General features: G+C 39.1%; 1 protein-coding gene across 1 annotated transcript; it reads right to left on the bottom strand.

The window, feature by feature from the left end:
• Positions 1–1000: 1000 nt before the first annotated feature.
• ptf1a (pancreas associated transcription factor 1a) lies at positions 1001–2555 on the bottom strand. Its single transcript, XM_066689162.1, has 2 exons — positions 1883–2555; positions 1001–1653 (listed from the first exon to the last, which is right to left on the bottom strand). The coding sequence occupies exons 1-2, from the start codon at positions 2484–2486 to the stop codon at positions 1451–1453; spliced, it is 807 nt and encodes a 268-aa protein (XP_066545259.1). The 5' UTR covers positions 2487–2555; the 3' UTR covers positions 1001–1450.
• Between the last annotated feature and the right edge of the window lie 15268 nt (positions 2556–17823).

A 17823-nucleotide genomic window follows, 5' to 3' on the forward strand; every position in this document is an offset into this window, starting at 1 on the left:
GTTTTGCGTTTCCAAATCTGCTCCATTGGTTATTGGTGTGCATGTGCATGTCTAGCATGGGCATCTGCCTATGCTGGGACTACCTCTTAACTACTGTGCTAGCTGACGTAGGAACAGCAAAATGAGCTGTAGGACCAGGGCTTCTACCACGGGAAAAAATCCCCCCGAAGCACCTGCAGGACATACAGAAGCAAGTGGGGACTCGTTTTTCATGCTTCTCTTAGCAATTTAATAGAATAATTAATACAAAAACGAATGGCTTCAGAATGAGGTGGATTCGTGGCACACAACACAATCAAAACATTTTACTAGTTTATTACAATAATATGCAAAATTAGTCGTCGTCCCCCCATAATAAATCACACATTAGTTTATTATTACATGCAGGCTTACTAACGTTGAACGTTTCTCCAACTAATTAAATCAAGCCCATGTTTTGCGTGTATTTATTCCTTGGGTGAAAAACGTAAACTCATTACTTTGAAGCAAAATATATACAAGGTGCGGCTTAAACTTTATTTGAAATAAGAAACACTTGAGCTAATGAGACCGTATCCTTATGTGTACCCCTCTATTATTATAGCTGTCCATATGAAACAATGGAATTAGTCGTATAAAAAGTACAGGCCTGAATGCAGGAAGCTAATTTGATATGCATTTTATTTCCAATGCACTCCTAAGATAAGTGTTCGATACCAGGGGCATTTTGGTGCTATTGATATGCAAATAGACTTTGTAACTCCAAAGTCATACATATAAAGCTGTTATTTAACATAATTGATAAGGAGTGTTTAAAGGGCTGGAAACCATTTCTTCCACATTACAAGTTACTAACAATCTAATTTATATACATTTGGTCTCCGTAAAGCTGTTTATTTAATAAAGAGAATTGAGGAACAGACCCTGTTTTGTAAAGGGTTTTATGGGGGGCGTCTGTTGTGAATAGATGTTTAGTCTGCATAAGTAACTTTAAGTTAGACAAAAACTAGATTCAATTTTCATTTTTAAATTTTCAGCAGAAAATTCAGAAAAATATTGGAATTAACAACTATAAAGACAATACGTAATTTGCATTCTTTTATTTGTAAAAGCACACAGGAAAAATAAATAATTTCACAGTATTCGTAGAAAAAAACTTCCCAAAAATATAGATTTATATATTTTACTTACACATTACAAAAATCTCTTTAAAATTAAATAGCATCATATATTACTGAATAATTAAAGAACAATTAAATACATATACATTCAGTGCCTATGATTCTAGATCATTCGATCTTTTCAATAAATACAATAAATAAGTTGATTGCCATTGACTTTGTCATTGAGACTAAAATAAACATATACATTATTGTCATATCATATGACATATATATCAAGTCTGTATACACCAACACACACACTTATACAATTAAATTATTCAGATGTGATACAAAGTCCAAAACAGTTCTTATGATATGAAATCAAATGGAGGTTCATTCTCAATGTTATTCAGAGATGATTTTGAGTTTAATTTTCTGGGGTCTTCTGGGGTCCACACTTTGGCAGTCCTGATGATGTTTTGCTCTTTCAGCTGTTTCTCGTCTGTCCAAGAAAGAGAGTGTCCGGCGAGGGGTGGGAGCCCGTAGTCTGGATCACTTGGAGATGGAGATCCTGGGAAAATAAAGAAAGCGTTTAATATCCATGAAAGCAGCATTCGTTAAAAACATTGAAAAAACAACCGAACATCGTATACTTCATATATATATATATATATATGCATATTGTCCTTAACTTGAGAAAAAGTGATTCGTTAGAGTTTACATCCAACAAGTGTGGCTAAGAATACGCATGTTGCCTTCCACCTGTGTGTTTGTAATTGCATGTATTAAGATCAACTCACTTGTTCCTCTGTGGCAGATGATCACTTTCTTGGGTTGATTGGACGCGTCGCTGTTGGGATTGCGGATCGGCATGTCGGATTCCACTAGTTCTGACAGGAAGTTGATGTAGCCGATGGCCAGCCGCAGTGTGTCCACTTTGGACAGCCGCTTCTCGTAGGGCAGCGTGGGGATGTGCGAGCGCAGCCCCTCAAACGCGTCGTTAATGGACTGCATCCTCCGGCGCTCCCTCACGTTGGCCGCCTGCCTCAGCTGCTGCATCTCCACCTCGGATCTCATGCGCCTCCGCCTCTTCAGCAGCGGCCCCTCTCCCCTGCACCGGGGGGACATCTCGGAGGTGCTGTCCGCGCAGCTGTAGGAGAAGGTGGAGGAGGACGACGACGAGAAGGAGAAGTTGCCGGCGTCGCAGTACTCCCCATCGTGCACCAGCCTGCTGTCCTTGTAGTAATCCTGGATCTGGCTGCTGAGGAAGTCCACGTCCTCGTCCAGGAACTCGTCTGTGTCCAAGTGGTCCCGGGAGGACTGGTCTGTGAAGAAATCCTCGTCGTCGAAGTAGGGGGAGGAGAAGGAGTCCAGGCCGCCGAGCTGCTCCAGCACGCCGTCCATCGCTGTGCTGCCCCGTGCCGGTGCGCGAGACGCTGCGGAGCGGCACGCGAGGGCTCTTATAGCGACATGCACGGTCGCGTGCCAGCAGCCGCGGCGCCAGCCAATCAGAGCGCGCTGCGCACGCACACCTGCACACGGCGCCCCCCGCACACGGCGGCCGGCCAGGGCTGCGAGAGGTGGCCGCTCACGTTAAGAATGGGGTTTTTCAAAGGGTGCCTTTTTACGCATGCTTCCATAGAGCGCCGGGGGTCGATACTGGACCCACACTGCGGTACTTGTGAGGACATCAGATGAGTCCGTCACAGGAGAAGTGTATGTGGCCAAAGAACACTCGGCTTACTAACATGATTGGACACGAATGTGGGATTTGTGAATGGAAAGCAATACAACATCCATTACGAATGCAATCGGTGTGTATTGTGCAGGACATCATTATGCTATTGTTCACTGATTTGTTTATGTGGAGGTTTACAGTTTTTAGAAAACAGTATTGACAGCGGATCTGAGAAAGCATTGTGACTTAAAATATACATTTGTCCACCAGGACATATGTATTTACCCGACTGCTACTGACAACACATTGAGTTGCTGTGTTATCATAGGCTTCTCTTGCACCTGTATGAACTCCAAAATGCATTTTGTCTTCAAATCTACATATCTAATCCCTGTTACTATGTGTAACATGTTTTATGTGTAATGTACATCTTAAGAGATTTTATGACTAGTTATATGTCTTATTGCGTTATATAACTTCAGACTTCCCCAACCACAGACAGGTAAATTGTCAATGCTTAATTGTAACGATACACTGTTATCAATCAGGTTCGGATTTAAACTCTGAATGATATACAAGTTATATAACGTTCCCCTCAAAAGTCTTTAACTCTGAATAGTTTAAACTTGCATAATGGTGGCATGTTTAAACTGCAGTATTTCAGTGCAGGTATTTGCATTTTGTGTACATAAAACATGGGTGACTTGTCTTATCTTCAGAGAAATCCATTTTATACCGTCTTCCAACACAAATGGAAATGGATAACTAAATTAAGCTATGTGTATGAATAGGAGAAAGGATGCCCATTTTAATGGCATATTTTAATATATTACTGTAGAACCCTGAAACTGTAGCTTTATTAATACGATTATAGAGTCAATAAAATAGTGCCCTATTAAGTGCTTGCTTGTGATTTTCGTGGGAGAAGAATGGAAAGTGGAGGGATACAGAATTGCGCATTCACACCAGGACTGCAGCAGGTGCGTCACCGAGGCGTCGTCAAGCTCCGGTGCCCTGTTGATATCAAGACATAACCTACATTTCATCTCTGTGACAATTACATTTCAAAAGGACACATTGTATGTTTTATTTAATGTATTTTTGAAACATACCAGCAAGTGTTACTTAACCTGATTCAGGCCACCCAATCACTGTAAGCATGTCAACACAAATACACATCGCAAAACAAGTGTAATTGCTGGATTTAATTGGGACACGTTTTCAAATTGTTCTAATTGCATATACAATAGCGAAAATGTTGACAGTTTACAATACTTTCACTCCTATTGGAAGAGGGCAACTTGGTTGCGTCTTGTTGGCTGGAACGGCCATATAATACCTTGTCATGGCACTACAGGTAGATCTCTTCATACAATATCCCAACCAAGCCCTTGCAGCACGTTGGAAAGAACCTGCTGTTTTGAGTACCTAATTAATTGTCTGGGCATCCAGCTTCCCTTTAACTCTTTCTGCCTTTGCACACAGGCCTATACAATGTAACACAAACATTTGTAAAAGAGGGACGCCATTGAAAGGAACCGTCTTTTAAGGATAAAACGCATCAATCCCAGGTTGTAGGCGCTGGACACTTGCCTGTTCCCGCAGCAATCAACGCAGAATAGGAGACTACTCTGACAAAGCAGGGGCGTTCCTGGCCTTTCAATAGAGACTGCTTCCCGTCACCGTGGACGGCTAATTCATCACAATAAGGTGTCTCTATCTTTAAAAACTTTGAAAAGAACACATTATGAAACTACCACAAAACATGGAGAGAGTGGACACTTGGTACATGACCGAAGGTCCAACAGAGCATTTATTTATAAAGAGGGTCTCCTTCTGGAAAGGTTTCTTTTTATGGAGCCTAAAGGGTCTCATTAAACTTGTGTTTAGAAACAGGAAATCGGCTGCTTGAATGAATGGCAATGCCTAAAAAGAAGACCCTAATATTGGGAAGATGTTTTTATAACTACACAGGAAACACACGAAGTACAAGAGGCGAGCAGATAATTTGCTCAACGGTGGCTAATGGGGAGGCTTGTACCAAAGAATGGGCTTTGGAAAGGACACTCAAAACGGTGCTGATAATCTGCAATCTTTATCATCGCATGTTTTACAAGATTAGAGGACCAGTCCTATCGCTGTCTTCAGAGATAAACTGCCATATTCTCAATTATCTCAAGCGAAATACAAACGAAAACATTACCTGCTGAGGACAAAATCCTTTCAAGTTTGCACATATTTTGCAAATGTGTAATTACATATCCCATTCGATATTGCGTTAATGTCAGACTTTTTCATTTTTCATAGAAAAATAGGTTAGAACTTTGTAGATAAATAAATAAAATAAATAAATATATTTTACATGTATTATTAGAACTGTAGCCGAAGGTTAATTGTAAGTTGAGACTCTGATAAGAAAGATAAACATAAAAAGTCCACTGACAGAGCTGGCTGCATTTTGAAGGCTAGTGGAAAGGGCTAAAGTCTGCATGTAAGCAGAATACATTATAGAAACAAGTGCGCAGTTTTATCTATAGCCGTCATATTTAACTAATGAATGGTGTACTTATGTCAATTTTACATAATAGACCCGTTACGCACTGCAGTGAAGTACACTAAAGAGTTATACATTCAATAGTAAGCCTATAAATTGGCTCATTAGTACGTACAATTATATTTTCTCAGTATTGTGATATCAGTTCGGTTCGGAACCCGGGAACACGTGATTATATAGGCTATATATAATGTGTGTGTGTGTGTGTGTGTGTACATATATACACGTAAATACTCGCTAAATTGTACTTTTTTTATATCCATGACTTATGTGCTGTTGTCACCAGTACCTTCTAAAACTAATGTGTTAAATTTAAGACATTCTGTGTTTGTTCAGGGACAATTCACCAAAGCACAACAAAATGATGTGTCTTTTTAACACAAGTCTGTGTGGGAAAAACACATAATTGTGTTAAAAATACACATGATTGTGTTAAACATACCAAAGATTGTGTTCTTATTTGGTCAATTTTAACACAAATTTGTGTTGTTCTTGAACAAACACAAAGTGTTCAATTTAACACACTAGTTCTAAGAGTGTGCAATATTCAGTTATGAATGTGCAGTTTATAGACCTTATTTATAGTTACCTATGTTTAATCTGTGTAATAATTTACCTGTGTAGACTTAATCACATTTAGGAATATATATACAGGAATTTGTCATGCCCGCTGTTAATGATTCGGGATAGGTGGAATGAGTAATTAATTTCAGTTTGTAAAAAAAAGTGAAAACACGAGTTTTAAGCACTGTACTCGTGGTCTCCAGTCCTTGTCCTGAGCTGCACAGCCCTGCTCTTGACAGACTGCTGTTGAGTGTGTGGGACTCTGGGGTGCAGCTCCAGCCCTGGACAGGAGCTCTCCAGCAGCTCCTGTGGGTCGTTTCAAATCATCACAGACATAAGAAATGTCCAAACTTGTTAAGTCTATACTTGCTTGAATTAGTTAGTTAATACCCCAGGTGCGATGAAAAAGTTAAATGCTGCAGCTCTACAAAAGTTGTCGATTCAAGGTAGAGTCAAGACCCAAACGTGGTCTATCACCGCAGAAACAGGTCTGCTCCTCCCTCTGCAACTTTGCACAATAAGTCTGTAGTTACATTTTATTGGGGTGCATTGACGCCTTATTAAGTATGTCTGTATCTATGCATGTATTTCTTCACGTTTGCCATTTCTTTGCTATACCCACATGCTTTATGTGCGTTTCCACAAAGTCCTTTCCTACGTGTCGTGCGTGTTAATCTTGAGGTAATTATCCACATCCCTGAAAAACACCGGGGAAAACACCAGCGCAGAGGCGAAAGGTTATTTACTGCGATATGTAGGGTTTTATTGTGGAGGTGCTGGTATCAGAATAAAAGCACTGTGCCCTCACAGTAGTCGCCAAAGAGGGCGTCTGTCAGGCACCTCCAAACAAATTACGCTGGTACCTGAGATGCTTACTGGTAGTGATCTATAAACAACTCTCATTCACACTCATTCATGTCAAGACAGTGGGGGTCACTTTGTTAGAGAAAGAAAAAAAGCTGAAAAGTGCTCGGATGTGGTGCGCCCCTGCAAGCTGCACTGCGGAGGACAATCCGTGGGAATCCCAACACGTGTGCCCGGTGCCAGGCCGCGCAGGAGCCGGACATTATAAATGAGCCGCTCGCTCTGCAGCTTGTAGGACAAATAAGGGTTTGCTACAGTGGAGACGCTTTTTTTTCACTTTTTCAAGAATTGAAAATTGAATGCGTTAAGTGGACAAGAAATACTTATTCTTGTGATAAATGCATGGGATCCTACCTATAATTGAGACGATATGCATTTTATACATTTGAAAGTAGGACATTATATTTGAAAATGCTAAAGGCTATTTGTGTGTGTGCCTCTCTGTGTATTAAAACAATTTTTTTAACTCAGTTTATGCATTGTGCACATATCTGCGTAATACAATGTAAATATATTGTAAGAATATACCTGAAACAGAACCAGTCTGCTCACATTAATTTCAGTTTGATATATATGCTATGCATTGTCTTTAACATAGAATTGTATTTAATGAAAGTGAAACACCTCCCTTAATTAATCCTCACACAACTGTATCAGTGCATATGTCAATTATGACTGTCCTAATCATCTCTATGAATATTTAAAAAATGTTGGGCTCTACTTTTCTCTTTTGCCAAGACCATCCAATATCATTTCAAATCTGTTGCGTTTGATTATTTGAGTAACAGGTATTGCACTGTTGTTAGGTGTAACCCATATTGACACATCTTTATATTTCTACTCTATACAGGAAGATTTTAAATTGTCATTTTCTCAGTAATTTCCCCTTAGATTTATGGAAATAAATGACAGCGATCTGAGTGGTAGGAAATAATTAACTTTGGGCTATTAATTGACTGTTATTTATATATATATATATATATATATATATATATATATATATATATATATATATCCCTTTTTACATTAGCCTCTCTCATTTGCAGAACTTTTTTCAGTTTGTTTAATGGGTATACGAAACATAAATGTAATTCCATTTTGTAGGTGTAAGTATGAATAAATGATCATTATGTTGAATCTTCTTCCTTTGAGCCTGATAGCTTGTTAGCGTATTATATAATGCAATAAGAATAATACAAGTGATTGGTGTTAATCTGTCAGTGCATAAAACAACACATACAGTAAAAAATCTAAGGTGTATTTGTATAGAATGCTTCTCATAGAGGAAATGTGTGAGTGAAGGCCTTTTTTGAGCATGACACACGGGCAGGCTAAACCCAAATAAATGAAAATAAAAAGAAAATCAATCTAGTGTTCAAAATCAATGCCACGATTTTAACTCCATTAAAATGTACATGTGGTAGCTTGATAACGGAATGAAACAAACCTAAATATGATTATCAGATTATAATATTATAAGACTTCATGAGTATGAAGCCTACAGTATTTATATTAGTAAAACTACCGAAAAACGTCATCTGCAGCAATTCTTCAAAGAAGCTTAATACATATTCATATGAATCCACAGTTCATGTTGAATCTTGTATTGCATGTAGACTGCATTTTGACCATCAGTGTACACGGTACTAGTTTCATCCTGAAGTAGATCCAGTTTAATGCATGTCATTAACATACCGGTGTTTCTTGTTTCCATTTTGATATGTCTAAACTACTTTTGTAAGGTAACACAGAACTGAATATACAAATACAAATATAAATACAAATACTCCTCCTCTGCTGTCAAAGACGTCCAGCGCCATCTCCTGGAGCCGGAGCGAATCATTTCAACGTCGCTCAAACACATTTGCTTTTTTTCCAGACTATGACAGACTGGCACACTGGAGGTATACATAGAGATTATAGGTTGTTGAAGTAAAAGTATGTACTGTTTGTATTCCCAAGTGTGAGTGCTATTTATGGAGACGAAAGGACTTTTAATGGTACAATAGTAGCCTGTATGAGCTTCATACTAACACTTTGGAAGAGCAGACAGTGAACACAGCCCTGTGCCTGTCCTGTGGCGCACCTGTGCGCAGCGCCGCTGGTACCTGTGTCAGACGGCGCGGTGTCTCTCCGCGCACAGCACCGTGAGCGCCGGCAGTGTCTGCGCAGCGGCGATCATGGGAATACCAGCACTTGCGCTCCGAGCAGACAGCACAATGGACAACATTATAAATGAGATGTTCGCTCATTGCACATAGTCATGGTATAAACCGGTGGGGAAGGTTTCCATGGTTCTGCGGGAGTTTGACATTTCATTTATTTATTTACTTGTGTACTATGAGATGTACTGCAGACGTTTTGTGCTATAGTAAATGCTGCAAAATAGCGTTCACTTGTATTAGGTTCATATGAATTTCGGATTAAAATAACATATCTTGGGTTAATTAAGTTAATGGAAAGGATCTGTGAGGACGGACGATATGCTTTCAACATATAGTACATTATAGGTTTACTAATTACCTGTAAAATATATTGAAACTAAAATCATTTAATAAAGAGTTATAATTGTGCAGTCCATCCAAATGTCACTGCCTATAACGCATTGACGTCTCCTCCACTCTCAACGAAATGCATGGTAGAAAATGGGAAATGCGCAGAAATACAGCCTTTAGAAAATACTCCACCACAACGAAAATGTCACTACTTAAAGTAAGTCAACAAAGCACACAACACTTTCCCGAAATCTACCTTTCAAACTTAATTTGGCCATAACCCCTTTCACCCTAAACTCTAAAAAAAGATAATTATACAAAATGATGAAGGCATGCGCAAAAACGAAGTAGGTCTACTTACTGTGCAATATAAACCCAATCTGTAAACTGAATATTTAAATCTCTTAACTTTCCCTGTATTGCTGTTTCGAATACAATGCAATGTCACAAATCACATAAAAGGTCTGCCCCCCCCCCACTTAGAGAATCGCACATTTTAGGTACACATTTGCAGTGCTGGATTGCGTGCTGCGGCTTCATAAGTGCCGACCTGGTACCTGAAGATGTGACTGGTGAAGTGCTATTGACATCCCGTCCCTCGTTTTTCATGCCCTGATTAAGGAGGTCAGGGTGTCAGTGCTGGCTGGCAGTGCAGGCTGCGGAACAGAGGGGATCCCTGGGAATCCCAACACATGTGCGTCTCAGCCACAGCAATAGCCTGTGAGGTTGTGAACGGGATGCGCCCGCTTTGCAGATTGCCTGACAAATTAAAGTGTGCGGTCATGGGGTGTGCAGAGATTCGGTGCATTCAGCCCGATGAATGGATGAAAAACGTCTCATTGTATTTTACATTTGAACACCAAAAGTCTTAACGTGGCAATCGAGGTTTTGAATGTACAACAGTTCAGCTGAATTTGGCTACTACATATACAGCAACAGGTCGACTATAATTAAAGCCAATTTGTATTCTGTGCAGTGTGTTGAAATTATTATTTTCTGTTATCAAACTCATTCAATAATACATCATGTCTGATATTAAAGCAAAATAAGTCCTGAAATAAGGCCAGGCCTGTCACTGTTACGATCATTAAATTATGCAAATCAATGCCCCCAATAGTGTTCCTGCAGATTATCATAAATGTTAGGTGTGTAATGTCACATGAAATGCTATATACTCTGTTGATATTCCTATTAAAAGAAACGTGGCACAGGATTTTCCAGAAAACAATGAATACATGGCATTGCTCTGATTGACATTGATAATTATGTATTCATTCTGAAAGGAACCTGAGGAACAAAATCAGATGATTCCAACAATACATAAATAAATACAATATGCGTTTTAAAGAAATGAATTATCTGAAGTCAGTTGCCTATACCACAGTTTATGGAATTGCCACTCAGCTCAAGAGAGTCAATCTTCATTTTCTTTTGGTGCAAATGTTAGCATCCATCATTTTACTTATTTTCTTACTGTTACATCATTAATAAAACAAGATGAACGCAGCTTCCCTTTGGTTTTCCCCTCTGACAGATGCAATAGGATCATCCCCCATCCCTCTTTTCGTTACCGCCTGCTCTTTGCTCCTTACTCATTTAACTTGTTCCAGCCTGGATTTCTGCTTGAACAGCTCCAAAAGCTTAAGTAAGGGGGGTGTTAACCCAGAAACAGGCACAACTAACCTTGTCTGGAATCCACCACTGCCCATTCACTATTCTTTTTAGCTTTTTCTTGTAAAGTCTGGTGCTATAGGGCTACCGATTCACTGGTTGCTATGTTACCATGTACACAAACTCATTGTCCTCTATACCCTGCCTGTCAAGTCTTACATCCTTTCTGTCATAGACTAGATATGCAGTCATCAGCTGTTACAACGATCTTAGATTCCTGACAGGAGGAAAGATTTGTTCTAAAGGATCACAGAACAGATAAAAACACAATAACAATCAGTGTGATCATCGTTCATATTTTTATTTGATAATTTTTTGGTTCTTAGTTCAGTGCTGGGGAATTCTAGTCTTGGAGGCCTGTAGTGATCTTAATTGAACCATTAATTAGCTAAATGTAACCAATTAAGAGCTGTTGCCAGGCTGTGAGTAGGTGGGGAAGAAGACCTACAAAGCCCAGAAGACCACAGGCCTCCAGAACCAGGGTTTCCCATCAGTGCACTATTATTTACAATCACAAATCCATAGAATTTGGCATTTTCATTGAGTGTCTCTTTCAATCAGCTTATTTTGCATGCGTTTAATTTTAGTCATCACTTGTGTTGATCCTAATGCCTGTGTTTTGATCTTGGTCTGTAGTTAGCTTGTCCATTACGTACTGATGTGTTGTTGACACTGTTCAGGGCTACGCTCCTTGACCTCCAATTTTTAACATGACAGCAGTGTGGTTGTGATGTTGTCTTGACTTTTGCCTGTTTCTTCCTGAAGTTCACTCATTCAGACAACCTCATAATATTTGCCACAAATGTATATATATTGCACACAAATGCAGTGAGAAGTATTTTTAGACCACCCTCCATTTGAAATGATGTTATTCACTGATACATGTAATTGAATAAATTTTAATTAAATTATACTTAGTAATTCATTATATATTTTCAGGGTTTGTTGAACACTGATGCAGCCGAGAGAAAACTATAAAGATTCAAGCTGATCAACCTAATTGAAAGATTTTGAAACTCCATTGATTTCTATGGAATTCGTTTCAAAAGAAGGATCTGATTTCCATAACATCAGAGTAGGTGTTACAGGGGATCAGCTCATTTTCCCTCTCCAGCACATTAGGACATTAGTGGCTGTGATGCTGGGATCGATCTTAGTGTGGCCTTTGCAGGGCAACCATCTGGACTGAGCTATGTAGGGTACATCTCTGGGGTCTTCAAGTGGGCACCTTCCATCCTTGATGTTTTGTTGACTAGCCCAAGACACCTCAGTCAATATGTATCTTAAAGTTGCAGGTGATGAACACAAAGGACACGAGGGATCCTCTCCTATCCAGAGGCTTGGATTCTGTGGTGATGAGAGCACATCATATGTTGACCTGATGAGGAAACTAATACAGCTCTGTTCCATTTCCATAGGTCCTGGCAGCCAATCTTTGGTTATTTTACACTCTCTCATGTCATGCATTGTCCCTGCCTGGTTTGGAACACCATTTTTACACACCTCATTCTTTCCTCCTGCTTGTGTATTTTGTTGACTACCAGCTTGCTCCATTGAGCTGGGGCTTCCTTGTGCCATATATGAGGTGCTGAACCGAGACCAAGGCCTGCTGTTTCATGCTGAACCTGTCTCATAATGTCCCCAGTTCAAAGGACAGCTTTTACATCTTATACAGCTTCTTTTGCTGTCCATCTTCTTCCAGTTTTCAACATGGGATCTGCCTCCCATACACATTTGTCTCTCGATTAAACTAACATCCTTTCCAGACCTATGTTGAGTACAGCTGTATATATCTCATGCATGAATAACAAATATTTGGTGTCTGATTCTCTACATCTAGGGCACTTTGGTTAAAACAATATATTTAACTTGAAACTAAAAGTAAATGTCAAATATTAAAAATTCAACCAATGAATCATAGACCTATATAAACAGCCAAGCTCTTTTAAGTCGACTTCTTCTACAGGCTGAATGAACTTTGACTTAGTATATTTTCTTAAAATTAGGATTCAAAAATAAGTCCAAAAACAAAGTCCTCTTCTGTCTCAATAACATCTTTATTGTTTATTTCAATACTATGCACACTGAATGTCAAACTAAAGGGCTCTGAATTTCTACTGACCCCCTGTGGGCATAAAAAATACTGAAAGGTCTTTCTCCAAACTAATACTATTTGTGTGTGTGTGTGTGTGTGTGTGTGTGTGTGTGTATTTGTATAATTTAACATGATTGCAGTTAGAAGCCCAAAATGTAAATGTTTACTGAGTCAGTTATTATAAAAACTTATGCAAATTCAATGCCCCTTAGCTTTATGCAACACTATTTTTCTGTTCTAAATATTTGCTCAATTTTTAATTTTCTTCAAGATATTTAGAACCTTCTGATTTAAAAGATATTCTATTTTTAAGGTAGACATATCTATACAACATTTTCAGGCTAGCAGGCAAGTGTTATATCTGTCCGATTAATGAAATAATTCGATCAAAGGGGATGGTGAGGGCTTGGATGACCAAAGCCACTCCAGTCCTCTAGCAGTCATGCTAAAATGTCTATAGTCATAAAACTTCACTGCTTTAATAATGTTAAAACAGTGGTAGTAATAGTAACCACCAGGGTAACAATGTCTGTGTTCAAATTAAAAGTGCAACATGAACATCAGTACTTGCTCCAGCTGGTGCTTACTTTATATCTCCATTAGTGTAAATGGTTGTTTTAGTAATTTATAGAGGTTTACTGGTTGCCTTTTAACCAAATTTGGAATGAAGTTAAAATAAATATTACAATAACATGTGTTTGTGACAATAATAGATTTTAGACAGCTGTAATATACTAATATACAAATTGTCTATTCAACAGGGCGGCTGAGGTACCTTTACTACAGGAGGTCAATTATGTTTTGTGGTAATGCATTATTCATTTTTTAAATCTAAGTATAGTTTATGTATTCTGTATTGGGGGAGGGATGTGTTCCTCGAGCACATTGTTCAGTAAGTGTGTGTAAATCTGCTCCAGACACAGGAAAGTGGTTAAACAGGCTTATTAAACAAACAATTGGTTCCATTAGTTAATTGAGAACTGAGTCGGAATAAAAAGCACAAGACCCTGTGGCCTGCAAGAACAGGACTCGCCCAAGTCTAGTCTACAAAACGGACAGGGTGTAATCACTATTGATATCATAATATGTTGACGCCCTCTAGTGGCGAGATTATTATTATCATTATTTATTTTTGTTGTTAATGTTGTTTTACTTCTGCTAAGAAATATATGGTAAACTATTTTTAAATATATCTGTATATATATTTTTTAATTAAGTTTTAGGAACACATTAATATATACAAATATAACATTCAAATGCATATTGTGTTTGATGTAGATATAGAATGAGTTGTTGTTCACTGTATTTAATAATTCTATCGAGTAACATATAACTTGTTTGGATTGCAGTCTATCCAATAATTGTAGCTTCAGAATATTCTGCCCACCAAATGTGTGCTGTTATTTGTCAATGGCTGATTATAGCCTTCCAGTATTTCCATGATCTCAGATAAGTAGAGCTCTGTGAATGTTTTCTGAAGCAAGGTAAGAACACATATTTATAGTGCGGTTCAGATATGAACTCAGGACTCATTATTGCATGAGATCCTCTAGTTCTGGAATATAGAATCAAGCAGACTTTCCCCTTATAGGCCTATGTGTTTACCATGAGATGGAAACATTAACTCTGTGCAGCCTTTAATTTCCAGTGTGTGTAAAAAAACAAACAAAAAACAAACAAAAAACCCTTTGTAATCTGGATTGAAGAGTGGATTGGTGTATCAGGAACTCCTGTAAGTTGCGAGGTGGGGCCTCCATGGATCGGACTTGTTTGTCCAGCGCATCCCACAGATGCTCGATTGGACTGAGATCTGGGGAATTTGGAGGCCAAGTTAACACCTTGAACTCGTGATTCATCAGACCAGGCCACCTTCTTCCATTGCTCCGTGGTCCAGTTCTGATGCTCACGTGCCCATTGTAGGTGCTTTCGGCAGTGGACAGGGGTCAGCATGGGCCCCCTGACTGGTCTGCGGCTACGCAGCCCCATACGCAACAAACTGCGATGCACTGTGTGTTCTGACACCTTTCTATCAGAACCAGCATTCACTTTTTCAGCAATTTGAGCTACAGTAGCTCGTCTGTTGGATCGGACCACACGGGCCAGCCTTCGCTCCCCACGTGCATCAATGAGCCTTGGCTGCCCATGACCCTGTCGCCGGTTCACTGCTTTTCCTTCCTTGGACCACTTTTGATAGGTACTGACCACTGCAGACCGGGAACACCCCACAAGAGCTGCAGTTTTGGAGATGCTCTGACCCAGTCGTCTAGCCATCACAATTTGGCCCTTGTCAAAGTCGCTCAGATCCTTACGCTGCCCATTTTTCCTGCTTCTAACACATCAACTTGAGGACAAAATGTTCACTTGCTGCCTAATATATCCCACCCACTGACAGGTGCCATGATAACGAGATTATCAGTGTTATTCACTTCACCTGTCAGTGGTCATAATGTTATGGCTGATCGGTGTATATCAGAGATTCAATTATGCCATCAGAGCAGAATCTAAGGAAACACTGAAGGGTTAAACTGGGTTTTGGACAGTTCTGCACCTGTGCTTGCCTTATTCATTCATTTTATTCTGTGTACCATGATTTTATTATATTGTAATACTGTGTATATGTGGAACATCATAATTTTATTAATTGTGTGATTGGGCAATCCAGTTGGAAGGAAACCCTACTCTTAACGGCATTATCTATTGTTTTGTGGGGCGGGGGGGTATTTTTACAAATATACAGCAGGTGGCAGCACCAGACTGGATGTCAACAGAAATAATCTTACAGTTGGATTGCTGTGCAATGAGTAGGAGGGATTTGAGCAATTAAGAAAGCAATTAATTCCGATGGCAACAATTTCTCATGTTTTTATATAAAATACTTCATGGTACATTCATTCAGGTTTTGTTGTTGTTTCAGGAATCCTGTGCTTTTTAATCTATGAATATCATCTATCAAATTTGGGTCTTGTTTTGAAGGATTTCCAATATGCTGAACACATTTTACAATAGAAACTTTGAATCTGATGTACAATTGTTCATTTATGGGATATGGAAAATGTGATACAGGGCAGGTAGAGACCACTATGAAAGATCTTCATTACCTAAACTCGGAGTCTGCCAAAGTAAGAACAGCATTTATTAGTGTTTCCAAGATGGCAGAGATGTGTTGAGATGGAAAGGTAAGGCAATCCACAGTCAACCACAACAGCAGATGGCTGGTATGTATTATTTACAGTGATTCACCATTGGGTGACCAATATGGAGCTAAATCAAATCAGCTACAATAACATGACAATCACTTGTTTGTCTCCCTTTCCTCAGAGTCCAATAAGTCACTAGGAGTAATTGGCCTTCATGTCAATCCCATACCAATGACTATCACTATCCTAGATCCTAGGCAGTAAATCTTCCTTTAATCCTGGAGGGCCAGAAAATAGCAATGATCTAGCAGTGAGCTTCTGAGCTAAAGAATCTACATCCACAGACAAGAATGCACAAATGACGGAGTGATGGTGCTTCTGGAACAGGGAAAGTTACTGTATATATGTTACCCATGTAGACATTATAGATCTCATTACATTATAAGGGCTGTACCCAAAATCACACTGTCCTGTGTGCTGGGATGTAATGGCTGCTAAGTTTTACCCCAGAAATGATTGTGCTTTCAGTTGTAAACATTAGTTTAGTTAAGGAATAATAGAAATAGCTGCTGTTTCAGGCCTGTAGATTATACAGAAGTAACTGAACCATTTTCAGTTTTCTCCTGTTTATTTTACCTCAAGTACATTCAACAGTTTCAAATAATGGGACCACTTTCAGGCAAAATTCCTCTAAAGCCAAAGTAAAATCAACATGTCATTAAATTCAACTTTACTCCTGAGAAAATATATGTATTTGTTATATTTATTACCAGGATGCCAGTGTTGTGGCCTTGCTTGCGCTCCTATCCAGAAAATGTGCAGAGGTTCAAAATGATGTATGTATGTGTTTATTTATTTTGCTCTGCAAATGTTGTTTCTAAGCAGGGCTGATCTTAGTGTGTGTTTAGATGGAAATCATCTGATTTTTGCTGAAATTGAACCTGTAGGTGGGACTCTTTAATCTGGGCTAGAACTTTCAATCAATACTACTACTATTACTACTATTACTGAACTTAAAAACACATTTGAGCCAGCAGGGGGTGTCAGCTGCAAGAAACCATTTGGAAAGGGTATACAAAGTTTACATTGAATCACATCACAGGAAATCCATCAAAGCCACTGACCTCTCAGACTTGCTGAAGACAGCATGGGACCAGCTTTTGTATACAGTACTATCAACTGGTAAACTGGAGGTTAAACAGTGTGGCTTGTTTCTGATAGTGTTTTTGTTCCATGGTGAATCTATTCACTTAGCTTTCGAGTCATTTTGGCATCCTGTGAGATTCCTCCTGAAGTTAAAAGGTGCCCCCCCTTGCAAGCGTTGTATTGTATGTATCCCACCCTTCAGCAGCAATGTGAAAATATGCCTCAGTAATGACAGAACAACAGCTTGGATTAGCCGATACTACGGGCCCTCGTGTGGACATTCTCCCAAGCTTCAGGCAGTCAGATGTACACTACTGTCTGGAAAAGACCTGCTGTCTCACATGTGACACCTCCACATCAGCAGCTGCTTGTGCTGAGCTATTGAATATTTCAAATTCATTACAGTATGCTTTGTGCAAAAACAAAACAAGCAACAACACAACATAAAATCAAACCTATATTATGATGATCATGTCTATTTCTCAGCTGTGCACAGACAGGAACTTTAATGCTAAATGGAGGATAATTCCACATGTT

Source organism: Amia ocellicauda, chromosome 2, assembly GCF_036373705.1.
Source record: "Amia ocellicauda isolate fAmiCal2 chromosome 2, fAmiCal2.hap1, whole genome shotgun sequence".
In the NCBI taxonomy this organism is placed as follows: Eukaryota; Metazoa; Chordata; class Actinopteri; order Amiiformes; family Amiidae; genus Amia; species Amia ocellicauda.

Bases quoted from the DNA above. Each gene is read 5' to 3' on its own strand.
- ptf1a (XM_066689162.1), bottom strand. From the start codon at position 2,486: ATGGACGGCGTGCTGGAGCAGCTCGGCGGCCTGGACTCCTTCTCCTCC. The intron at 1,654-1,882 runs GTGAGTTGATCT...TTATTTTCCCAG, and splicing joins CATCTGCCACAGAGGAACAA to GATCTCCATCTCCAAGTGAT.